The 27,569-nt window shown below is 37.0% G+C and overlaps 1 protein-coding gene across 1 annotated transcript in view; it reads right to left on the bottom strand.

Annotated features, from left to right (window-relative positions):
• Nucleotides 1-27,569, bottom strand: part of DNAH12 (dynein axonemal heavy chain 12) — a 255,190-nt gene that overhangs the window by 20,378 nt on the left and 207,243 nt on the right. Inside the window, exons 63-68 of the mRNA XM_031663269.1 lie at nucleotides 15,140-15,223; nucleotides 12,881-13,039; nucleotides 12,566-12,710; nucleotides 7,738-7,888; nucleotides 7,283-7,536; nucleotides 6,604-6,744 (exon numbers count right to left, since the gene is read on the bottom strand). Of these exons, the coding sequence (XP_031519129.1) occupies nucleotides 6,604-6,744; nucleotides 7,283-7,536; nucleotides 7,738-7,888; nucleotides 12,566-12,710; nucleotides 12,881-13,039; nucleotides 15,140-15,223 (934 nt within the window). The remainder of the gene's footprint in view (nucleotides 1-6,603; nucleotides 6,745-7,282; nucleotides 7,537-7,737; nucleotides 7,889-12,565; nucleotides 12,711-12,880; nucleotides 13,040-15,139; nucleotides 15,224-27,569) is intronic.

Below are 27,569 nucleotides of genomic sequence, written 5' to 3'. Positions count from 1 at the left end.
GTGATGAGGACTCAGTTCTGCTGGGACAAGTGGTCCCTGAAGAGTTGAAGGTTATCCCTGGAGTTGATAATTTCTCCACATTTTTGGTCTATGCTTGTGTGTCTACAGGCCAAGAAGGCTCCTGTTGCATCAGAGAAATCTTGAGGAAAGAAAACAGAAAGATGCATACTTGAGATAAGGTGCTGTAGCCTATGAAGAGTCTGAACTCACAAAGAACTATCTTCTACAGTTGTGGCTGAAATTAGATACGGACTGAAGAGCTGTGACAGAGGACATCAGTGTAGTTTGTCACAGTCCTGTTATCTAGATATTTTAAAAACCAGATATTCTTTAAAAAGCTTTTAAACATTAAAACATAATTTCTTTAAAAATAATGCCTTTCTTTTTTTTTTATGCTTGTTTTTGATTAAGCCAAGGGGGCAGTAGGATGCTGCCTTCTCTGCCTAAAGATGATACCACTGACCTGCCATCAGTGAGGGTATGCATTTTAGTTTGTTTTCTATGATGTGATGCTGTTTTGTGTTGACTTATTCAAACTCCTTAGCAAGGCATGTAAAGACTTCCAGTCTTGACCCAATATTCCTTCCCGTTCTTATTTCCTACCAGTTTAGCCAAAATGAGGTCCTTATTGCTCTTTCAACAACCTTGTTATAATAGTTGTATATATTAAACTTACTTCTTGTTCCTACCTCAAATATCACTTCTTCCATGAAACTTTTTTTCGATTCAGCCAAGCAGAGTTAATCACACACAAATGGAAAGAGTGAGATGTCCTGGGTACCAAATCCCACCTCCAACAATGGGCTGAGCTGTATGACTGATATCGTTTGGTTCTGTGTCCCCACCTAAATCTCATCTCAATTTGTAATCTCCACTTATCAAGGGAGGGACCTGTAATCCCTGCCTGTTGAGGGAGGGAGGTGACTTGATCATGGGGGCAGCTTCCCCCATACTGTTCTTGTGATAGTGAGTTCTCATGAGATCTGATGGTTTTATAAGCATTTGGAAGTTCTTCCTTTGCTGTTCTCTCTCCTGCCGCCTTGTGAAGAAGGTGCTTGCTTCCCCTTCACCTTCCACCATGATTGTAAATTTCCCTAGGCTTCTCCAGCCATGTGGAATTGTGAGTCAATTAAACCTCTTCCCTTTATAAATTACCCAGTCTCGGGTATTTCTTTATAGCAGTGTGAGAACAGACTAATTCAATGACCTCAATAATTTATTTAATTCATTGAGCTTCAGTTTCCTTATTTAACAAATAGGTGTGTGAAAATGATACCTATATTAGAGGACTGTTGCAAGGCTTATATAGTTAAACTAACTGAAATCTGCTGATGGTCAATAAATGTTTGCCCCTTTCCTCCCTTCCTTTCTTTGTCCTCCTTTAGTTCATAACACTATCATGGCTGTTGAGCGCAGTGGTTGCTAACTTAGTTGAACATGAAAATTTGTTTGTTTACATCATATATGTTTTAGTAATTTTCATTTTATTGTAGTAAAACATTTAACATGAAATCTACCGTCTTAAATTTTTAAGTGTACAATATAGTATTGTTAACTATAAGGACAATGTTGTACAGCGAATCTCCAGAATTTATTCACCTTGCATGACTGAAACACTATTCCCATTAATAAGCAACTCCCTATTTCCCCCTCCCACACCCCTGGGAAACCACCTTCTGATTCTATGAGTTTGACTATTTTTGATACCTTATATAAGTGGAATCATACAGCATTTCTCTTTCTGTGACTGGCTTAGTTCACTTAGGATAATGTCTTCAAGTTTTATCCATGTTGTCATATATGGCAGTGTTTTCTTCTTTTCTAAGGCTGAATAATATTTTACAAATGGGCATTTAGGATGTTTCCACATATTGGCTATTGTGAATAGTGCTGCAACAAACATTGGCCTGCTAATATCTCTTAGAGATCCTGATTTCAATTTTTTTTGGATACTCAGAAGTGAGACTGCTGGATATGTTCTGTTTTTAATTTTTTGAGAGTCTCCATACTGTTTTCGTTAATGACTGCACCACTTTGCATTACCACCAACAGTGTAAGAAGGCTCCAATTTTGTCCTTGCTAATACATGTTGTTTTTTGTTTTTTTTTAATAGCCATCCCAGAAGGTGTGAGATGATATCTCAGTGTGGTTTTGATTTGTACTTCCCTGCTGACTAGTGACATTGAGCATTTTTTCATATATCTGTTGGCCATTTGTATGTCTTCTTTGGAGAAATGTCTATTCAAGTCTTTAGCCCATTTTTAATCTGGTTATTCTTTGTTTTTTGTTGTTGTTATTGAGGTGTTCCATATATTTTTTGGAAATTAACCCCTTATCTAACATATGGTTTGCAAATAATTTCTCCCATTCCTTAGGTTGGCTTTTCACTTTGTTGATCATTTCCTTTGCTCTGTAGAAGCTTTTTAGTTTGATTTGATCCTACTTTGTTTTTGTTGCCTGTGCTTTTGGTGTGATATCTATGAAATTATTGCTAAGATCAATGTTATGAAGCTTTCCTTCTAAGTGTTCTTCCAGAAGTTTCACAGTTTCAAATCTTACATTTAAGTCTTTAATCCATTTTGAGTTGATTTTTATGTATAGTGTAAGATATGAGTTAAATTTCATTCTTTTGCATGTGGATATGCAGTTTTCTCAATACCAGTTGTTGAAGAGACTATACTTCTCCCATTGTATATTCTTGGCACCTGTATCAAAGATCAGTTGACCTTATATGTGTAGATTGATTTCTGGGCTCTCTATTCTTTTCCACTGGTCTGTATGTCTGACTTTATGCTAGTATACAGGTTGAGCATCCTAAACCCAAAAACCAAAAATCCAAAATGCTCCAAAATCCAAAAGTTTTTGAGTACCAACATGATGCTCAAAGGAAATGCTCATTAGAGCATTTCAGGTTTTGTATTTTTGTATTTGGAATGTTATCTGGTAAGTGCAATGCAAATATTCCAAAATTAAAAAAAAAATCCCAAGCATTCAGATAAGGAATACTTAACCTGTACCATATTGTTTTAATCACTGTAGCTTTGTATTATATTTTGAAATCAGGAAGTATGATGCCTCTAGCTTTGTTTTTTCTCAACATTGATTTGTCTATTTAAGATCTTTTGTGGTTCTATATGAATTTTAGAGGTTTTTTTCTATTTCTGTAAAAAAAACCAAGTCATTGGGATTTTGATAGGGATTGCTAAATTAAATCTGTAGATCACTTTGGTTAGTTTGCGCATTTTAATAATATTAAGTCTTCCAATCCATGAACATGGGATATTTTTCCATGTTTGTGTCTTACTTTAACTTACTGCATCAATGTTTTATAGTTTTCAGTGTATACATCTTTCACCTCCTCAGTTGAATTTATTCCTAAGTATTTTATTGTTTTTGGTACTATTATAAATGGGATTGTTTTCCTAATTTCCATTTCATATAGTTTGTTGTTGGTGTACAGAAATGCAACTAATTTTTATATGTTGATTTTGTACCGTATAACTTTACTGAATTCATTGATTAGCTCTAACAGGTTTTTCTTGTGTGGAGTTTTGTGGTTTTCTATATGTATAAGATCACATCATCTGCAAACAAGGACAATTTTACTTTTTCTGCTTTGATTTGGATACCTCCTGTTTCTTTTTCTTGCCTAATTGTTCTGTCTAGGACTTCCAGTCTAGACAGAAGTAGGAAGAGTGGGCTTCCATGCCTTGTTTCTGATCTTACAGGAAAAACTTTCAGTTTTTCCATGGTTGAGTATAAGTTGTGGTATTTTCATATTGTCTTTTATTATGTTGAGGTAATCTTCTTCTATTCCTCGTTTGTTAAGAGTTGTTTTTGTTTTGTTTTGTTTTGTTTCTTCCTGAGATGGAGTCTTGCTCTGTTGCTCAGGCTGGAGTGCAGTGGCACGATCTCAGCTCACTGCACCCTCCACCTCATGGGCTCAAGCAATTCTCCTGCCTCCTCCCGAGTAACTGGGATTATAGCCACACACCACCACACCCGGCTAATTTTTTTTTTTTTTTTTTTTTTGTATTTTTAGTAGAGACAGGGTTTCACTATGTTGGCTTGGCTGGTCTCAAACTCCCGATCTCAAGTGATCCTCCTACCTCAGTCTCCCAAAGTGCTGGGATTACAGGGATGAGCCACCATGCCCAGCTGAGAGTTTATATTATAAACAAGCATTGAATTTTGTTGGATGCTTTTTCTGCATCTAGTGAGATGATCATGTGATTTTTATCCTTCTTCTGTTAATGTGTATTACATTAATTGATTTTTATAAGTTGAATCATTTTAGCATCCCAGGGGATAAATCCCGCTTGGCCATGGTGTATATATGATATGCTATATTTATGCTTGTTCTTGAGCCTTACTTCAAAGTTAGTGAATCAGAATTCCAGAAGTGTGGCACTGACATCTGTAGCTTTAACAAGTCCTCCAGGTTTGTGGGAATTACAGTTGAGCTTGCCTTCCATAGGTTTCCTTTGACTAAAATGTCAGCTCCATAAAGATAGGAATTTTTATATGTTTTTATATATTTATATGTTCATTGCCATATTACCAGTTCCTATAAGAATGCCTTGCACCTAGTAAGTACTCAATAAATATTTGCTGAATAAATAAGTGAAGATACAGAAATGTATCCCTACCCTTAAGGAGAATAAAGTGAGTACAGGTGACAGACCTATAGACTGACAATGAATGTCTTATCATTGCTAGGTAATTCAAATGCCAAGATATCAACAACCTGTGATTTAAAAGATCATATTTACTTTTAATGGGCAAATGATGATAGTTCAAATTGTTGCTGGCCTAATTGTCAGAAATTAGCCTTATCGAAAGGCATTCCAGCTATTTCTGGAAGCCTCAGTGGAATTTCACATATGTCTACAAACCAGTCACCTGCAGAAACTGGAAGGCAATGGTTTTCAAAGTGTGATTCCAGGACCAGTCACATCAACATCACCAGGGAATTTGTTAGAACTATAAATTCTTAAGCCCCACCCCAGATCCACTGAATTAGACACTCTGGGGATGGGACCCAGCAAGATGTGTTTGAACAAGCCCTCTAGGAGAATTGGATGCATATTGAGAACCCACGTCACAGGGCATTTACATTCTTTTACTTCTCTTACCCCAGCTTTCATTTGTTTGTACTACCAGAGAAGTTGCTTGGTGAAGCCTTATCTATTACCACTGTTCATCACAAAAATAATGATACATGGCAAGGATACTGACTTCAGAGATCCCAACAAATCCCAATACTTAGTTGCTTGCTCAATGTTGTAATACACGAGGAGTGAGAATGCTTCTTCTCTAATTTAGCACCATTTTTATTTGAATAATCTCAGTCCCAGACTAACTCTGCTTGAGCTTAGAATCTTTCAAAATTTCTCTTCTCTCTTGCCCTCTCTCTTTTAATTGCAGGAGCTCAAACTCTGGATGGGGATCAGACACCATACTATCTTCTCCATTCTACTAAGCTCCTTTCTCAATAAAACCACAAAATATCCTCTCTTGTTCTAAGATTTGCAAACAAAAGTATGGTGCAGAACTAGGGTACACAGAAAGTATCATTAAGCAGAGGGAAAATACCTGACTTTCAAAGAATTTATTATTTTACCTTCAATATCATTTTTTCTAGCTCAAACATGCAAATATGATAAACAGTACATGTTGGGGTGAGGGCAGGGGATGATTTTCCCTCAGTAATGTTTCCTTTCATGTGCCCAGTTAATAATGTAACACGCTGGACTTTTCTCCATTCTTGTACTTACTTGCTGCAGGAGAAGGGAGTGACCTACCTGACTGGTAAATTTGGGGAAAATTAACCAGATATGCTCGGCCCAGCTTCTGTCTTTTCTTTCTTAGAAGTGAGCTTCTTACAGGGACCTGGGTTTTCCTTTACTCTTCTGGGTGGATAAATTTGCTTAATTTTAGGGTTCTGTAATATGAAACCCATTTGTTCACAGATATAAGCTATATCTTCCAATCTAGCCTATATCAACAATTAAGCTTATGCTTTGGTTACATTTATACTTTTCCCTGTTTCTCAGTTGGTAAGAATTTAGGCAGGGAAATGAGTACTTTGTACTGGGATCCTTCAAGTCCCCAGTACTGTAAACAAACTGTTTTAGGTGGATATGTGGAAAAGCACTATTAATATGCTTAACATTATTACTAGAATTTAAGTTCCATCAAGGCAGATTTCTTTGTGTGTCTATTTTGTTCTCATTGCTTTATATCTACACTACCTAGGAGAGGGCCCAGCACACACACTTGTTTAAAAAGAATAAACAATAGGAAAATAGATTTCTACTCTCGGGTCCTAATCAAAAACATTATTGGGCTTTGGCTTACAAACTAAGATTCACTCATTCAACAAGTATTTATTTCGATGTCTACTATGTGGGAAGTGGAACACAAACTATATTGAATAAAATGGTGAACAAGATAAGTACAATTTTTGTCTTGTTAGGAAATGCTTAAAGTTTTAAAAACATTAAATAAAAATTTTATAAAAGCATTATTAAATAAAATTTTACACTTCCATATTTGATCACTATAAAACACATTTTAAAAGTTCCAAAAGATGAATATTACCAGTTCCTTCCCACGGCATCCCTTGAAAAACTCAGGATCAGAAACTGGATCAGTGAGATACGATTGAAGGAGATTCAGCCGAAGACCCGTGGGAGGTTCATTAGTCATTTTTACTCCATTCTGTAGAATTGTTACTGGGAACTAAGACAAAATAAATGGAGAGCATCATACAAGATAGCAAGTGGAGGCTCTAAAAGTGCATATACAAGTGGCTTAAAAAACAGGCATAATGGAGGACTCCAGAAATATTTAAAAACCTCTTAAGGTTAAGCATCTAAGGCTTGATTAAGATACGCAGACAGCTGGCCAGGCGTGGTGGTGCACACCTGAAATTCCAGCACTTTGGGAGGCTGAGGCGGGTGGATCACCTATGGTCAGGAGTTCTAGACCAGGCTGGCCGACATGGTAAAACCCCGTTTCTACTTAAAAATACAAAAATTAGCCAAGCATGGTGGCATGCGTTACTAGTGGCATGAGCTACTACATGGTGGCATAATCCCAGCTACTAGGGAGGCTAAGGCAGGAGAATCGCTTGAACCTGGGAGGCGAAGGTTGCGGTGAGCCGAGATTGCGCCACTGCACTCCAGCCTGGGAGACACAGTGAGACTCCATCTCAAAACAAACAAGATATACAGATAGCTAAGTAAACGTACTGAACTATACAAGGACATAAACATACTTTTGGAGATGGATAGCTTGTCAGCCAAAGCCTAAAGGATGAGTTACAGGTTTCAGAGGTAAAATCTTCACATATTTTTTCCAACATGGGCATCCAGGAGACTGCAAGGTGGCAATTCTGTAGGCACACCCAAGTTCCTTCTTCTATTGCTGCTTTAATCATTTTTGCTGCAACTGGTCCTTGTCCCTGTCCCAGTGAAATAGCTTGAAACTTATTTCCAGACATAGATTTATCATTTGCAAATTTCAGCAGGCCTATGAGAGGCACAAAAAAATAGTCACACTACTTACTCTAAAATTATAAAAAAGTGCCTTATGTATAGCTGTTTTATCATGAAAAATTCTAGTTACATTTCTTTGTAAATATCGGATTTACTAACTGATTTATAATCATATAAGAAATGAGTATTGAACAAGATTTATAATTTCTTAAAAGTTTACAGTGTATGCACTTACTGGCCATAGGATCTGCTCCTGGAGATAGAACAAAAATTAAGGGAATGGTGCAATTTGAATCCAAGTAACTCTTTGTCAAATCAAATGGTGGAGGCTCTACAAACTTTTTCCCTAGTTTGTCAGTTACATAGTTTGTTATAGCTGGGGTTATCTGTTGAAGAGAAAAGATATGATCTTTAGAGCAACTTTTATTTCACATAACAGATTTGATTATTACTGAAAAATAACAAAGAATACAATTTGAGTCTAATGGTCAAAAAAAGCATGTAGCATCACAGACAAAGCACTAATTTGTCTAATAAATAAAAACTATATACATTTATAGGAGAAGACTAATTATCCAAAAGAAAAATGGGCAAAGGAGATGAACTGCTTAGAGAAAATGAAGTATAAATTGATCCTAAACATATGAGGGATGCTCAATGTCACTCATTATAGCAGAGATTGCATATTGTCCCACTTATTTGTCTCTGTTTGGTATCAGAACCCCAAGTTTTCCTGGCATTTCTTGCAGGTAATGTGGCCATGTGACTAAGTTTTGGCCAGAGAGATAGAAGTAGAAATTATGTATGGATCTTCCAGATTATATTTTAAGGAAGCTGTTTGCCTTCAACATTTTCTTCTCTTTTCAACAGTGTTCACAAGCCAGCTTCCATTTTGCTGATGAGGACCACACTGTAAGCATGAAAGAACATGAGTTTCTGGGTGATCTCAGGAGCCAAGCTTCCCTGTCAGCCCTTAATCATTTGCCTCTGAGCTGTTAGGAGACAGAGAAATCAACTTCTATTTGATTTAAGCCACTGTACTTTAGGTCCCTTTGTTACAGCAGTTTCATTTATACTCTAATACTTATAATAATACTAAGAAAAATACAAATTATAACTATACTTAGATACCATTTTTAACCTATTGAATTGTTATATAAATGAGTCAAAGATGGCCTGTGAGACCATGATATCCTGGTATTTGGTCAAATAGCAGTCTACATGTTGCTGTGAAGGTATTTTTGGATGAGATTAATATTCAAATTAGTAGATTTAGAGTAAAGCAGATTGCCCTCCATAATGTGGTGGGCCTCATACAATCAGTTGAAAGCCTTAAGAAAGAAAAAAGCCTGATTTCTCCTGAGAAAGAGGACCTTTTGCCAGCAAACTGCCTTTGGACTCGAGTTACAACATCAACTCCTCCTTGAGTTTCCAGCCTGCCAGCTTACTGTGCAAATTCACCAGCTTCCACAATCACACCAGCCAATTCCTTTCAGAAAATCCAATCAATCGATCAATCAATTCCCCTCCCCTTTTGTTTTATTTCTGGAGAACAGAGGGAAAGAAGTAGAAGACCTGAATAATATAGACGTTAATTACATTTAGTTTAACTTAATTCAATTCAACTTAATTCACAGACATTTGCTGAGCTTCTACCATCTGCCAGACATTGCTCTAAATCCTGGTGATATAGAGCAAAATAATATATGAGTCTTGACCTCAAGAAGCTCATAGTCTAGTGGGAGGTCCTAAAACATAATCAGACAATTATTGTACATTCTAATGGGTTAAGTGCTATGGTATATAAGCACAGGCTTCCAGACATGGCAGACGAAGCAAAAACCCTACACGTGGTATTGAAACAATATCTCTACTGCCCATCAGGGAGCCATTCTGTAAAGTGAAAATAGGCAGGTGTTCCCAGATACAAAGCTATTAAGTCTTCACCATGAACAAGGGAGGCTACTGGTGATAATGAATAAAGCATTGTTTAGGGGCTCCAGGGACTTACAGGGACTCTCTAGTGAGAGCAGAACAAACATACACAGACACATATACACACACAACTAACTATCTGGGAAGAATGAGGCGAGTATTAACAATGTACAAAGGTCTTTGGGAGTCAGGGTAAGGGGTAAAACATGTAGGCCTCTGTTTAAATCTACTCAGAGACAGAGCATTAGATAATGTTCCTTGTGAGACTTTACTAAAACTGTAAATTTTTTTTTTTTTTTTTTTTTTTTTTAAAGAAGGAAGAAACGAAGGGACTATTGCAATCACTTTCAACACCTTCATATTTTTCATGGTGTAGGTGAAGTGACTTACTGGTAAAGATTCTTTCCTCAAACAAACCTTCGTTAGACAGGCTTCTCTGAGCCCTTTTTTCTATGAGGACTGTCTTCAAGAGCCCAGTTGTAGCAAGAATCCTGCTAGCCAGTTTAGTGAGAGTCCCCCACCCTCTCCATCTGATCATCCTCCGTATCTGATCAAATTCCTCATACCCTGCCATCACCCAGGTGGTGTCCCATCACCCTGGCCTGCTTTCAGCATGAATTCTGTTAGGTCAGTGTAGCAAGAATTCCCCCTATCCTTGATGTCTCTTCTTAGTAATTTCCCCCCACCCTGCTCCTTGACTATAAATCCCCAACTGTCTCTGCTGTATTTGGAACTAAGCCTGAGCTCTCTTTCCTACTGTGATAATCTTGAACAAAGTCTTCCTTACTGCTTTAACATTTGTCATGAATATTTTTTTTTTAACATTACTCAAAGTTTAAACTAGATGTATGAACATGGTTTTTTGTTTTCTATTACAAAATTATCCTTTTGTAATACTATGATCACCTTTCTTAAATTTGTGAAAATTGGTATCAACCTACTTATCTTACCTTTAGAAAGATTTCTGTGCATGTTTGAACTAATAAAATTGTGACATGTACAAAATTTTCTGCCATCTTCTACTTTTAGCTATGATGTGGTTATAGGGATTGGATTTACCCTACCACCACAAACAACTTAAAAAACAGGCACAATTAATGAAACAACCATTTTTGCATAGGGGGCAATAGGTGGTGTACGACTGTGATCACTGAGAAAAATAAAACAAAGTGAACGCTATCCTCTCAGCTTTCTTCTTGGAGGTATGCTAGACTGTGGAACAGGGAGAGTGACTAAGGCAGAGCAATGCAGTGATGCTGAGTTGGGAAAACAAGAAAAAGACTACAAAGGGGCCAAGGCTGCTGAAATTGCAGAGTTCTAATTAGGATAGAACTGTCCAGGAAGAGTTCAGAAATCTACTCACAGTACCTCTGAATCCTTGCTGAACACTATGGTGTGTATGCATGAGACCAAGCAAAGAGCGTCTGAGGAGCTATAACCAGGAGATCTGGGGAGCTACCACTCTTCATGAAGGTTGTGACTCATTCAGGTTCCCAAAAGCCATAGAGAGTCCTTAGTGATCGCCTGGAGCATTCAGTAAAGGCCCCAGACAGGTGGCACTTTAGTAGAGCTAAATTAATGCATTGAATAAAGGCTATTCTAGACCAGTCCTAACAAATCTTAAACAATATTTGAAAGGAACAATTCAAACTTCAGTAATTTAACTACATAACCACAGAGGTTAACAAACTTTCTATAGAAGGCCAGATAGGAAATATTTTAGGTTTTGTGGGACATATACAGGTTCTGTTGCATGATTTTTTTAATTATTTTTTATGAGACAGAGTCTCTCTCTGTCACCCAGGCTGGAGTGCAATGGTTTGATCTCGTATCACTGCAACCTCTACCTCCCAGGTTCAAGAGATTCTCTTGCCTCAGCCTCCCCAGCTCAAACTGCTGACCTCGTGATCTACCTGCCTCAGCCTCCCAAAGTACTGGGATTACAGGCATGAGCCACCGTGCCTGGACGCATGTTCTTTTTAAGGCAACAATTTTTTTTTTTTTTTTTGAGACGGAGTCTTGCTCTGTCGCCCAGGCTATAGTGCAGTGGTGTGATCTCTGCTCACTGCAACCTCCGCCTTCCCAGTTCAAGTGATTCTCCTTCCTCAGCCTCCTGAGTAGCTGGGACTACAGGCATGCACCACTATGCCTGGCTAATTTTTGTATTTTTGGTAGTGACAGGGTTTCACCATCTTGGCCAGACTGGTCTTGAACTCGTGACCTCAACTGATCTGTCCTCCTCGGCCTCCCAAAGTGCTGGGATTACAGGCATGAGCCACTGTGCCCAGCCAAAACTACTCTTTAAAAATATAAAAAACATTCTCAGTTCATGGACCAGGCCAAAGAGGTCATGGGGCTGGATTTGTCCCACAGGTGTTTGTTGACCCCTGATCTAGCAGGACAGAACTCAACAATCTTTATAGGAAAATGAAATTAACTCATCAACAATGTGATATTCACAATGCCCAATATCCAATCAAACATTATTAGACATGCCAAGAAGCAGGAAAACATGTATAACTAAAAGTAAAATCAGTCAATAGAAATAGATCCAGAAATTATGGAATTATTAGTCAGTAATTTAAAAACAGTTCTTATAACTGTGTTCAACTATTTAAAAGAAAATATTAGCAGATTAAAAACAGAAATAGGATACAGAAAAAGAACCAAACAAATTTTTTAGAGATGAAATATACAATTACTAAAATTTAAAAATTAATCGAATGGGATTTGTAGCAGATTAGACAATACAAAAGAAGAAATCAACAAATGTAAATACAGCAACAGAAACTACCCAAACTGAGGCAAGGAGATACCAAGGCTTGAAAAATAATTAACAAAGTATCAGTTACATTATATTACATTACATGGCATCATATTAAGCAATCTAATGTATATGCAGTTGAAATCCTGGGTGGGGTGAAATAATATTTGAAGAAATAATAACCAAAAACATTCCCAAACTGAGGAAAACAGTAAGCCCACAGATCCAAATCCAAGGAGCTCAACAAACTGTAAGCTGGATAATCAATCTGAGAGTTAAAGAATCAAATAACAGTAATTTTAAGCCTAGTACTTCATAAATGGCAAATTATCTGGGTTCCAAATAGAACACATTGGTCTTTTACCTTATCGGGTCTTAAACACCGAAGAATTATTATTTTCTGTAGTTCCTTTAGGTTCTTATCCATTGGTGCTGGAAATTTAGCATTATGTGGCTCTTTACTGTCATAGATTTTCTGCCATTCATATATATGTTCACAAAAATGTTGCCTAATAGAAAAAAGCTTAAGAATTATTCTTCTTATTGGGAAAAACTTAAAAGAGATTGTTGAATAAGGAGTAGAAACCAGACAGCTATAGGACCATTTAAAAATCACTAGATTGAAGAACAAGTTTACCTATTGCCATTCAGTGATAAATCATCAAATTTAAACAGTTACCTGAGCCCTCTGAAGGCAGGAAATTCACTTGCACGACAAATTTCCTCCCAGCTTTTGTCCTGTAGCCAAGTTGGATCAGGATTTTTCTCAGCACTTTTAAGACTTACCCCTCCAGTTAAAAGAAACATCAGTTCCTGGTATTCAATCTCTTTCCTTGCCCTGTATTCCCAAAATAAGGACTGTTATACAATTTTTGGTTTTAAAATTGAATATCAATTTCTGCTTTTATAATCTGGATAGAATAACTTAGACTGTACTTACCCACCTGCTGTAAACAACTAGAAAACTGGACAAAATTAATGAAACAACTGTTTTTTGAAATTGTACAATAGCCAATGCAGGACTGTGGCCTCTGAGAGAAGAGAGATGAATAAGGTGACCCCTGTTCCTCAGCAGTGTGCCTAGAGGCACTTTCTAGACTACAGAGCAGGGAGGTGTGATCAGAATCAGAGCTTTGCAGTATTGTTGAGGAAACCAGCATTAAGTTCTCCTCAACAGTATCGCTGAGTTGAGGACATCAGCATTAGGGAAAGCTTAGGTGACTGGAGTTTGTGAGCAGAGGAGGAAGATGAATGGAAAAGGTGAATGAACGTCTTAAACATCTACAGAGGTGCTCTCTTGGTTCTACTGATAAATACAGCCAGGCATTGCTCATAGAATTCTTAGTCACACATTGTAAGAAGTGCGTTGTTAGGTGATTTCATCATTGTGTGAACACCATAACGTGTACTTACACAAATCTAGATGGTGTATGTGGTATAGCCTGTTGTTCCTAGGCTATAAATCTATACAGCATGTTACTGTACTGAATGCAGTACACAGCTGTAACATAATGGCATGTATTTGTGTATCTAAACATAGAAAAGAACAGTAAAAATATGGCATTATTATAATCTTATGGAACCACCATTGCATATGCACTTTGTTGCTGACTGAAATATTGTTATGTGGCACATGACTGTACTAAGGCATGTATCAGTAAGGTAAAATTCTAGGAAGCCAGCAAAAGAACACCTAACGGGCTGTAAACTAAATAGCTCCCAGAGATCACACAAGACTAGGAAATATAAGTTCTTGCCAACCAGAGTTGAGTCCTTGTTCAACACCAGAGAATTCAAGTCTCCTTAGTAGTGAAGCTAACATAGCCTTAGAGTAAAGGTTACTCTAAAACTACTATAAGAAAGTTTAAATACAAGTTGTCTTTTTTTTTTTTTTTATTTATTTTTATTTTTTTTATTTTTTTAAGAGATGGGGTCTTGCTCTGTCATCCAGCCTGGAAGTGCAGTGGTACAATCATAGTTCACTGCAGCCTCAAACTTCTGAGCTTTAGCAATCCTCCTGGCTTAGCCTTCTGAGTAGCTAAGATTAGAGGTGTGGGCCACTGCACCTAGCATAAGTCTTGAAAAGATCAAACTAACCCAGTAGTAATTTAACTACCTGAAAAGTGAAGTCTAAAGCTCTTTAAAGGAATACAAAATTTCCAGCATTTACCAATATAAAATTCACAACATCCATAACCAGGAAAAAAATTGGTCTTAGATGTAGATGTAGAAGTGAAAGAGATAATTCAACTAGCCAATGAGAATGTTAAAATAGTTATTATAAACATGCCAAAGGAGTTAAAGCAAAGCATGAACATAATAGAAGAAATAGGCAATATTAAATAGACCAAACACAACTCCTAAAAATAAAAATACATAATCTGTTACAGGAATAGAAAAAAAACCTAAAGATACAAATATAAAAATTGAGATATTTACTTATTTATTTTCCAGATGTATAGATATTGAAAAGATTCATTACAAGTAGACCTATACTACAAGATATCTTAGGGGAAGTTTCAGATAGTTGGAACTCTGGATCAACACCAAAGAATAAAGAACAACAGAAATGGTAACTTTGTGGGTAAACATAAAATATTTTTTAAAAAATCATTAATATTTAAGTGTCTGTAAAAGATAATGTCAGGAATTTGGAAGTCATCACTCACATCCTCACAATAAGAAAAAAGCTGAACAAACTGAAAATCAGCAACTTTTCTTAGATGCATCAGAGAACTGAGGTCATGCAGCTAACTCACTACCTCCTAACTAGGAAGAGACGGATAAATACAGAGAATCCTAAATTACTTGAGCAGAAGCTCAGGTTATTATCAATAATAACCTTGAATGTAAACAAATTAAATCCCCCAATTAAAATATATAAACTGGCTAACTGAATAAAGAATACCCAACTATATGCGGCCTACATGAAACTCACCTCACCTGAAAAGACAGAGACTGACAGTAACAGGATGAAAAGAGATATTCCACACCAACGAAAACCAAAAGGAAGCAGGAGTATCTATATTTACATCAGAAAAAACAGACTTTAAGTTAAAAAGTACAAAGAGACAAATAATAATATTATATAATAATAAGGGGATCAATTCAGCAAGAGAATATAACAACTGTAAAAATACATGCACCTGGCCAGGCGCGGTAGCTCACGCTTGTAATCCCAGCACTTTAGGAGGCCGTGGGCAGGAGGACTGCTTGAGCCCAGGAGCTCCAGACCAGCCTGGGTCACATAGGGAGATCCTCTATTTTAATAATAACATTTTAAAATTTTTTTTATTTTTATTTTTATTTTATTTATTTATTTTTTTGAGACGGAGTCTAGCTCTGTTGCCCAGGCTGGAGTGCAGTGGCCGGATCTCAGCTCACTGCAAGCTTCGCCTCTCGGGTTCACGCCATTCTCCTGCCTCAGCCTCCTGAGTAGCTGGGACTACAGGCGCCCGCCACCTCGCCCGGCTAGTTTTTTGTATTTTTTAGTAGAGACAGGGTTTCACCGTGTTAGCCAGGATGGTCTCGATCTCCTGACCTCGTGATCTGCCCACCTCGGCCTCCCAAACTGCTGGGATTACAGGCTTGAGCCACTGCGCCCGGCCAATAACATTTTTTTAAAAGAGAAAACTTTTCAGCCAGGCACGGTGGCTTACAACTGTAATCCCAGCACTTTGGTGTGGGCAGCAAGCCACCCAGGTACCGAGGCAAGAGACTAAGGGCAGGAGCTGTTCCAGTATAATAAAATATATAAAATAACAAGTTATACTAGATATAGATATGATTATATACAAGTATCACTAATTATTAGTTTGTAGTAATTATTCTTTATTCCAATATTATAATAATTCTTGCTCTACAATCATAACCTAGGAAAAACCAGGCCATACAGAGATAGGAGCTGAAGGGATATGGTGAAAAGTGACCAGAAGACAAGAGTGTGAGCCTTCTGTTATGCCCAGACAGGGCCACCAGAGGGCTCCTTGGTCTAGCGGTAATGCCAGCGTCTGGGAAGACGCCCGTTACCAAGCAGACTGTGGTCTAGCAGTAGCATCAGTGCCAAGGAAAAGCACCCGCTACTTAGCAGACTGGGAAAGGGAGTCTCCCTTTCCCCGGGGGAGTTTAGAGAAGACTCTACTCCACCACCGCTTGTGGAGGGCCTGACATCAGTCATGCCCGCCTGCAGTTGTCTGGAGGCCTGAACATCTCCCTGTGATGCTGTGCTTCAGCGGTCACACTCCTGGTCCACTTTCATGTTCCTGTATACCTGGCTCTGCCTTCTAGGTAGCAGTAGCAGAATTAGTGAAAGTATTAAAAGTCTCTGAAATGCAGAAATAATGGCATAAGCTGTCTCTCCTCTCTCTCTCTCTCTCTCTCCTCTCTCTTTCTCTGCGTTGGCTGCCAAACAGGGAAGGGGCCCTGTCCAGCGAACACGTGACACACATGATCTTACCTATCATTGGAGATGGCTCACACTCCTTACCCTGTCCCCTTGTTTTGTATCCAATAAATAAGAGCGCAGCCTAGCATTTGGGGCCACTACTGGTCTCCATGTCTTGGTGGTCCCCTGGGCCTAACTGTCTTTTCTTTTATCTCTTTATCTTGTGTCTTTATTTCTATGATCTCTCATCTCTGCACACGGGGAGAAAAACCCACAGACCCTGTAGGGCTGGTCCTTACACTTTGGGAGGCGAAGGTGGGCAGATTACCTGAGGTCGGGAGTTTGGGACCAGCCTGACCAACATGGAGAAACTCTGTTTCTACTAAAAATAGAAAATTAGCTGGGCATGGTGATGCATGCCTATAATCCCAGCTACTTGGGAGGCTGAGGCAGGAGAACCACTTGAACCTGGGAGGCAGAGGTTGTGGTGAACCAAGATTGTGCAATTGCACTCCAGCCTGGGCAAGAAGAGTGAAACTCTGTCTCAAAAAACAACAACAACAAAAACGAAAACAAAAACCAACACCAGAGCACCTAGATATATAAAGCAAATATTATTAGATCTAAAGGTAGAGGTAGACCCCAATACAATAAGCTGGAGACTTTAACACCCCACTCTAGGCAGAAAGTCAACAAAAAAACTGCAAATTTAAACTGTACCATAGACCAAAGAGACCTAAAAGACATTTACAGAACAATTCACAGTAGTTGCAGACTACACATTCTCTTCATCAGCACATAAAACATTCTCCAGGATTGGCCATACGTTAGGACACAAAAAAGAAACCTTAAAAGATTGTTTTAATTGAAGTAATACCAAGTATCTTATCTGACCACAATGGAATAAAAGTATACATCAGTAACAAGAGGAACACTCAGAACTATACAAATACATGAAAACTAAACAACACGCTCCTGAGCAACCAATTGATTAAAAAAAAGAAATTAAGAGGGAAAGTAAAAAATATCTCACCCCTGTAATCCTAGCACTTTCGGAGAATGAGGCAGGCAGACTGCTTGAGCCCAGGGGTTCAAGACCAATCAGGGCAACATAGCAAAACCTTGTCTCTACAAAAAAAAAAAAAAAAAGCAGAAAAAATTAGCCAAGTATGGTGGCATATGCCTGCAGTCCCAGCTACTCGGGAGGCTGATGTAGGAGGATTGCTTGAGCCCAGGAGGTTGAAACCACAGTGAGCTGTGATCATGCCACTGCACTCCAGCCTGGGGGACAGAGTGACACCCTGTCTCAAAAATAAAAATTCCCTGAAGCAAATGAAAATAGAAACACAGCATACCAAAATGTATGGGACACAACAAAAGCCATGTTTAGAGCAAGTTTATAGTAAGTATAGCAAGAGGCAAGTTTATAGCAATAAATGCCTACATTAAAAAGTAGAAAGATTTCAAATCAATAAGCTAATGATGCACCTCAAGAAACTAGAAAAGAACAAACCAAACTCAAAATTAGAAAAAGGAAAAACATAAAAAGCAGAAATAAATGACATTGAGACTAAAAAAATAGAAAAGATCAATGAAACAAAAAGTTAGATTTTCAAAAACATCAACAAAATTGACAAAGCATTAACTAGACTAAGAAAAAAAGAGAGAAGACCCAAAAAAGTAAAATCACAAACAAAAGGAGACATTACAGTTGATACTGCAGAAATACAAAAGATCATCAGACTATTATAAACAATTATAAACTAATCAATTTGAAAACTTAGAGAAAATGAGTAAATTTGTTGATACATACAACCTATCAAGATTGAACCAAGAAAAAATAGAAAACTTGAACAGATCAATAATGAGTAATGAGATTGAATCACAGTAATGAAAAGAAAATCAAGAAAGAAAAGTCCAGGACCAGATGTCTTCACTGCTGAATTCTACCAAACTTTTAAAGAACTAATATTCTTTAAAATTCTTCTCAAACTATTCCAAAAAATCGAAGGGGAGGGAATTCTTCCAAACCCATTTTACAAGACCAGCATAACCCTGACACCAAAACCAGATAAAAACAACATAAAAAAACTACAGACCAATATCTCTGAACATAAATGCAAAAATCCTCAACAAAATATAGTAAAACAAATTCAACAGCACATCAAAAATATCATACACTATAATCAAGTGGATTTATCCTAGGGATGCAAGGATTATTCAACCTACACAAATAATGTGATGCATCACAACAGAATGAAGGACAAAACCAATATGATCATCTCAATAGATCCAGAAAAAGCATTTGATAAAATTCAATATCCCTCATGATAAAAACTCTCAATAAATTAGGCACAGAAGCAAGTACCTTAACACAATAAAGGCCATATAAGACAAACCCACAGCTACCATCATACTGAACTGGAACAGGACAAGGATATCCACTCTCATCACTCTTATTCAACATATTAATAGTATTAAAAGTCTTAGCCAGAGCAATTATGCAAGGGAAAAAAATGAAGGGCATTCAAACTAGAAAGGGGGAAGTCAAATTGTCCTTCTTTGCAGATGACATGATTTTATATATAGAAAAACTTAGACTCTACCAAAAAACTCTTAAAACTAATAAATTCAGCAAAGTTGCAGTATATAAATACCAACATACAAAAATTGGTCGTGTTTTTATATGAGAACAATGAACTAGCTGGAAAAGAAATCAAGAAAGTAATCCCATCTGCAAAAATTACAAAAAGTAAAATACCTAGGAATAAATTTAGCCAAGGAGGTGAAGGCTCTCTACAAGGAAAACTTTAAAAACACCAAAAAACAATGATGAAAGAAATTGAAGAAGACACCAAAAAATAGAATGACATCCCATCTTCATGGGCTAGAAAAATTAATATTGTTAAAATGACCATACTACCCAAGGTGATCAAAAGATTCAATGCACTCTCTTTCAATATACCAATGATGTTCTTCATAGAAATAGAAAAAAAAAAAATCCTAAAATTTGCACGGAACCACAAAAGACCCCAAATAGCCAAAACAATACTAAGCAAAATGAACAAAGCTAGATGCATCACAGTACCAGACTTCAAAATATACTACAAAGCTATATTAATGAAAACAGCATGGTACTGGCATATGATCAGACACATAGACCAGTGGAACAGAATAGAGAACCCAGAAATTAATCCATGTATCTACAGCCGACTGACTTTTGAGAAAGGTACCAAGAACACTGATTGGGGGAAGGACAGTCTCTTCAGTAAATGGTTCTGGGGAAAATTGGATATCCATACACAGAAGAACAAAACTAGACCATCTCCTCTTATTCTATACAAAAATCAACTCAAAATGGCTTAAAGACCTAAATGTAAAACCTGAAGCTATAAAATTACTAGAAGAAAACATGGGGAAATGCTTCAGGATATCAGTCCTGGAAAAGATTTTATGAATAAGATCTCAAAAGCACAGGAAACAAAAGCAAAATACAAATAAGTGGGATTATATCAAACTAAAAACTTCTGCACACCAAAAGACACAATCAACACAGTGAAAAGACAACCTATAGAATGGGAGAAAATATTTGCAAACTGGCCAGACACGGCGGCTTATACCTGTAATCCCAGCACTTTGGGAGGCTGAGACAGGTGGATCACAAGGTTTGAAACCAGCCTGACCAACATGGTAAAAACCCATCTCTACTAAAAACACACACAAAAAATTAGCCAGGCATGGTGGTGGGTGCCTGTAATCCCAGCTACTGAGGAGGCTGAGGTAGGAGAATCACTTGAACCCAGGAGGTAGAGGTTGCAGTGAGCTGAGATCGCGCCACTGTACTCCAGCCTGGGTGACAGACTGAGACTCCATCTCGAAAAAAAATAAAAGAAAAGAAAAAGAAAAAGAAAAAGAAAATATCTGCAAACTATTCATCCATCAAGGAATTAATATACAGAATATACAAGGAACTCAAACATCTCAACAGAAAAAAAAAAATCTAATTTTTAAATGGGCAAATGAGTCTAGCATGGTGGTTCATGCCTGTAATCCCAGCACTCTGGGAGGCCAAGGCAGGTGCATCACTTTAACCCAGGAGTGCATGACTGGGCAACATAGCAAAACCCTCTCTCTACAAAAAGAAAAATACAAAAATTAGCCAAACATGGTAGCATGTGCCTGTGTCCCAGCTACTTGGGAGGCTGGGGTGGGAGGATCACCTGAGCCAGGCAGGTGGAGATTGGAGTGAGCCAAGAAAGTGCCACTGCACTCCAGCCTGGGCGACAAAGTGAGACTCTGTCTCAAAAGAAAAAAAAAAAAAAGGCAAATGATCTTAACAGACATTTCTCAAAAACAAACAAACAAACAAACAAACAAAAAAAACAAAAACAAAAACCACACACACACACACACACACAAATGGCCAAAAACACATGAAAAAATGTTTATAATCACTAATAATTAGGGAAATGCAAATCAAAACCACAATGAGATATCATCTCACCCCAGTTAGAATGGCTATCATCAAAAAGCCAAAAAATACAAATGCTGGTGAGGATGCAGAGAAAAGGGAACTCTTAAGCACTATTGCTAGAAATGTAAACTAGTACAACCAGTATGGAGAACAGAACGGAGGTTCCTCAGAAAACTACAAATCAAACTACCGTATGAACCAGCAATCCCATGACCAGGCCTTTATCTAAAGGAAAGCAAATCATTATGTTGAAGAGACATCTGCACCCTGATTTTTTTTGGTAGCACTATTCACAATAACCAAGGTATGGAATCAACCTAAGTGTCCAACAACAGATGAAGGGATACAAACAATGTGGTATACATACACAATGGAATACTATTCAGCCATAAAAAGAATGAAAATTTCTCATTTGTGGCAACATGAATGAAACTGAAAGACATTATGTTCAGTGAAATATGCCAGGAACAGAAAGTTAAACACCACATGTTCTCATAGGTAGAAGCTAAAAAAAGTTGATCTCATAGAAGTAAAAAGTAGAACAGAGTATACTAGAGGCTGGGAAACATAGGGAAAAGCAGGGAATAGGGAGAAATTTGTTAAAGGATACAAAAGAAGTTCTAGTATTCAGTGGCACTGTAGGATGAGTATAGTTAACAATAATATATTACATTTGACTCTTGAACAACCGACACGGAAGTTAAGATGCTGACCCCCCATGCGGTCAAAATTCATGTATAATTTTTGACTCCCCCAAAACTTAACTACTAATTGTCTATTGTTGACTGAAAATCTTACTGATAGTCAATTAGTATATATTTTACATGTTATATGCATTACATACTATATTCTTATAATAAAGTACACCAGAAAAAGAAAATATTATCAAGAAAATCATGACAAATGCATTTACAGTATATACTGTATTTATCGATACTATAAGTTTACATAATCTGTTTACAAGATGAAATGTCTGTCCGAAATGGTGGGTAACTATGGCTGCAGACCTCAACTTATGGTAAATATCAAACAATTCCATTTTTTCTTATAATGTAATGACTCTTCTCTGTCTCTTGGGAGAACTTCCAGGAAAACTACAAACCAAAATCTCTCATGAAAATAGACACAAAAATCCTCGACAAAATATTAGCAAATCAAATCCAATAATGCATACAAAGAATTATACACTAGTGGCACTTTGTTCTATGTTATTCCAAGTTTGTGATATTGTACTAAACACAATGAAAAATACACGAGAACCATGAAGAGATCACTTTTTACTGCTATACCCAATGTACTGAAGAGATGAACTGCTCTTGAGATGATGAGCATCACCTGACATTTTAAGTGGATAATCATAACACTTAAGCTCACATCAACAGCAACAGGATGGGGCTACAAAATTATTACAGTAGTACAGTGTGTGCTACAGTTAATTTTATGCAATTATGATTTGATACTGCATCTTTATATTTGTTTACATTTCTTGACTGCAAATGATGCCATGCATGGACTGTAAGTGTGTGAGTTTTGATAAATTTTAACTTTTTATAATAGATTTGTGTATATTTTATGGTAGTAAATGATAAAAATAGACTAGTATCTACAAGTATTTTATGTATTTATGACATACCCAATCTTAAGTTTTTGAGTGTTTCTGGCTAGGCAGCTCATCTGTGTTTTTCCAAAGTGTCACAAATCTTAAAAAATTTTTCCAATATATTTTTTTAAAAATCCATGTATAAGTGGACTGGTGTAGCTGAAACCCATGTTGTTCAAGGGTCACTTGTATGTATTTTCAAATAACTAGAAGAGAGAATACTGAATGTTCCTATAGCACAAAGAAGTGATAAATGTTTCAGATGATGGATATGCTCATCACCCTGATCTGATCACTATAACCTGTATGTTCTGAAATATTACTATGAAACTGAAAAATACATACAATTATTATGTGCTAATTAAAAGATACAAAAATGAAAATAACAGCTGTGCAAAATAATAATAGCAACAATGTATTTGATGACTATGGCTATGGATAAGTGAAATGAATGACCACAATGTTACAAGGGAGAGTGGGAGGGGAAACTGGAGTTACAAAGTAATTGCAGGAAGTGGTATAGTGTTATTTGAATGAGGACTTAGATAGATTAGTTGTAAATGTACATTGCAAACTCAAGGGCAATAACTAAAAGTTTTTTTTAAGAAGCAAGTATAATTGATCTGCTAAGAGAAGAGAAAAAATGAAATCATACCAAATAGCTAAAACCAGAGAAGACAGAAAAATAGAAGATAAAAACAATAACAACAACAACAGAACAAGGGTAATGAATAGGAAACAGTAACATATATGGTAGATATTAATCCAGCTGTATCAGTAATCAGTTTAAATGTCAATGATCTAAATACATCAATTAAAAGACAGGTTGTCAGAGTGGATCCAAAAGCAAGACCCAACTATATGTTGTCTACAGGAAGCCCACTTTGAACCATATAAAAACACAGATACATTAAAAGTAGAGATAGAGAAAGATATACCATGCTAACACTAATGAAGGGGAAGTAAGGTAGTTATATTGATTTCAGACTAAGAAGACTTCAGAGTAAGGAAAATTATTGGGAATTAAGAGGAGAATTACATAAAGATAAAGAAGTCACAGTCTCCCAAAACTCTCACAAGGAAAAACAGATAATATGAATAGACCTGTATCTGTTAATGAAATTCAATCAATAATTAATAATCATCTAAAACAGAAAGCACCAAGCCCAGATGGGTCCACTGAAGAATTCTACTAAACATATAGGAAGAAATTAAACCAATTCCACCATGTCTTTCAGAAAATAGTGGAAGAAATACTTCCTAACTGGTTCTTTGAGGTCAGTATTACCTAATACCAGAGCCAAGCAAGACATTACAAGAAAGGAAAACTGCAATTCAAAATCTTTCATAAAAACAGATGCAAAAAATCCTCAACAAAAGGAGCATAATATTAGCAACAAAATATTAGCAAATCAAATCCAATAATGTATGGAAAGAATTATACACCATGATTAAGCAGGATTTATTGTAGGTATGAAAGGCTGATTTAACAAGTGAAAATTAATTAATGTAATTCATCATAGCAAGAGAGTAAAGAAGTAAAACCATATGATCCTATCAAAATATGCAGAAAAAACATTTGAGAGCTGGGCACAGTGGTTCACACCTACAATCCCAGCACTTTGGGAGGCCAAGGCAGGCAGCTCACTTGAGGTCAGGAGTTCATGACTAGCCTGGCCAACATGGTAAAACCCTGTCTCTACTAAAAATACAAAAATTAGCCAGGCTTGATGGCAAGTACCTGTACTCCCAGCTACTCGGAAGGCTGAGGCAGGAGAATCAATTGACCCCAGGAGGTGGAGGTTGCAGTGAGCCGAGATGAGATAGAACCACTGTACTCCAGCCTGGATGAGAGATCAAGAATCTGCCTCAAAAAAAAAAAGCAAAAGACCTGAACAGACATTTCACCAAAGAAGATATATAGTTGGCAAATAAGAATAGGAAAAGATGCTCAACATCACATTTCATTAGGAAATTCCAAATTAAAATGAAATATCACTAAACACTATTAAAACGGCCACTTTCCAAAATAGGCAACATGAACTCTTATTCATTACTGGTGGAGATGCTAAATGTTACGGCCACTCAGGAAGACAGTTTGGTAGTTTTTTACAAAACTAAACATACTCTTACCATACAATCCAGCTGTTGCACACCTGGTACTTACCCAAAGGAGTTGAAAACTTATGTTCACACAAAAACTTACACATGAATGTTTGTAGCATATTTATTCATAATTGCCCAAACTTAGGAGCAACTAAGATGTCCATCAGTAGGTTAATGAATAAACTGTAGTACATCCAAACAATGGAATATAATTCAGCACTAAAAAGAAATAAGCCATCAAGCCATGAAAAGACATGGAGGAACCTTATTACTAAGAGAAAAAAAGCCCATCTGAAAAGGCATACATAGTGCATAATTCCAACTATATAACCCTCTGGAAATGACAAAACTAAACCATGGAGATAACAAAAGAATCAGTGATTGGCAGGGTTGAGGGCGGGGAGGGCTGAACAAATAGAACATAGAGGATTTTTAGAGCAGTGAAACTATAATGATAGACATATGACATTATACACTTGTCAAAATTGATAGGTATATAACACCCAGAGTGAAGCCTGATGTTAGCTATGAACTTACTTATGAGTGACAATGATATGTCAATGAAAGCTCATAGATTCTAACAAATATATCACACTGGTAAGGGGTTTTGTTAGTGCAGGAGGTTGTATATAAGAAATCTCTGTGTCTTCTGCTCAGTTTTGCTGTGGATCTAAAGTTGCTCTACAAAATAAAGCCTTTTCAAAAAAAAGGATGGGCAAGACATAGAAAACTATGAAACATTATAGAGTGAAATGAAAAAGAACTAAGGAAAATGGAGTGACATATTATGTTCTTAGACTGAAACACTCAATATTATAAAATTGTTAATTTCCCACAAACTGATTTACAGTTCCAATGCACTCCTAATCAAAACTTCAGCATATTACTAGGTATCTTTCCACTTTGGACTTGACCGGATGATGCTAATATTTATATGGAAATGCAAAGATCCAAGAATAAGAAAGACACTCTTGTATAAAAGAAGAACAAACAAATGCAACAAAAATAAAGATAAATAGATGGGACTTAATTAAACTAAAAACCTTCTGCACAGCAAAAGAAATAATCAGCAGAGTTAACAGATAATCCACAGAGTGGGAGAAAATCATCACAATCTATATATCTGGCAAAGGATTAATATCCAGAATCTACGAAGAACTCAAACAAATTAGCAAGAAAACAACAACAACAACAACAAACAATCTCATTAAAAAAGTGGGCTAAGGACATGAATAGACAATTCTCAAAAGAAGATATATGGTCAACAGGCATATAGAAAAATGGCCAACAAGCATATGGAAAAATGCTCAACATCACTAATTATCAGGGAAATGCAAATCGAAACCACAACATGATACCACCTCACTCCTGCAAGAATGGCCATTAAAAAAAAAAAAAATAGATGTTGGCGTGGATGTGGTGAAAAGGGTACACTTTTACACTGTTGGTGGGAATGTAAACTAGTACAACCACTATAGAAAACAGTGTGGAGATTCTTTAAAGAGCTAAAAGTAGATCTACTGTTTGATCCAGCAATTCCACTACTCAGCATCTACCCAGAGGAAAAGAAGTCAGTATATGAAAAAGACACCTTACACGTGTTTATAGCAGCACAATTTGCAATTGCAAAAGTATGAAACCAGCCCCAATGTCCATCAATCAACAAGTAGATAAAGAAAATGCAATATATATATATATACCATGAAATACTACTCAGCCATAAAAAGGAACAAAATAATGGCATTTGCAGCAACCTGGATGGAATTGGAGACTATTACTTTATTTATTTATTTTTAGACAGAGTCTCACTCTGTAGCCCAAGCTGGAATGCAGTGGCGCTATCTCGGCTTACTGCAACCTTTGCCTCCAAGGCTCAACCGATTCTTGCCTCAGCCTCCTGAGTAGCTGGGATTACAGGCATGCGCCACCACGCCTGGCTAATTTTTTTGTATTTTTAGTAGAGACAGAGTTTCACGATGTTGCCCTGGGTGGTCTTGAGCTCCTGAACTCAGGTGATCCACTTGCCTTGGCCTCCCAAAGTGCTGGGATTACAGGCATTAGCCACCATACCTGGCCTGGAGACTATTATTCTAAGCGAAGTAACTCACTTCACTTACTGTAATGTAAAAGCAAACTTCTTATGTTCTTACTCATATAAGGGAGCTATGCCATGAGGTCATAAAGGCATAAGAATGGTACATTGGACTTTGGGGACTTGGGAGAAACTGTGGGGGGGGGGCGGTGGACAGGGATAAGAGACTACACATAGGTGCTCTGGTGATGGGTGCACCAAAATCTCAGAAATCACCACTAAAGAACTTATTCATGTAACCAAACACCACCAGTTCCCCCAAAAACCAGTTGAAATAAATAAAAAAATAAATAACAAGATGAAACACTATCAGACATCAAGATTAATTACAGACAAACACATTAATGGAACTGAATAGACAGTCCAGAAACAGATCTAGACATATGAATGTATTATTTATGGCAAGGAAGGCACTACAGAGCAGTAGGGAAAAGGCCAGTCTTTTCAACAAGTGGAGAGCTACATTGAAAAAATGTAAAATTTGACATTTCCTTAGACCATGCACACACATCAGTTGCATGTGGCTTGTACATCTAAATGTGAAAGGCATAATAAAGCTTCCAGATGGTTATATAGGAGAATACCTTCATAATATTCGGCTGTGAAAAGAGTTTTCACAAAGCAAGAACCATAAATCAGACTATATTAAAATTAAGAACTTGTGTTCAGCAAAAGGCAGCATTAAGAGAAAGAGAAAGCAAACTAGAGTGAG

This window comes from Papio anubis, chromosome 2 (assembly GCF_008728515.1).
Source record: "Papio anubis isolate 15944 chromosome 2, Panubis1.0, whole genome shotgun sequence".
In the NCBI taxonomy this organism is placed as follows: Eukaryota; Metazoa; Chordata; class Mammalia; order Primates; family Cercopithecidae; genus Papio; species Papio anubis.
The sequence above is the reverse complement of the archived record's forward strand: the minus strand, read 5'-3'. Positions and strand labels throughout refer to the sequence as shown.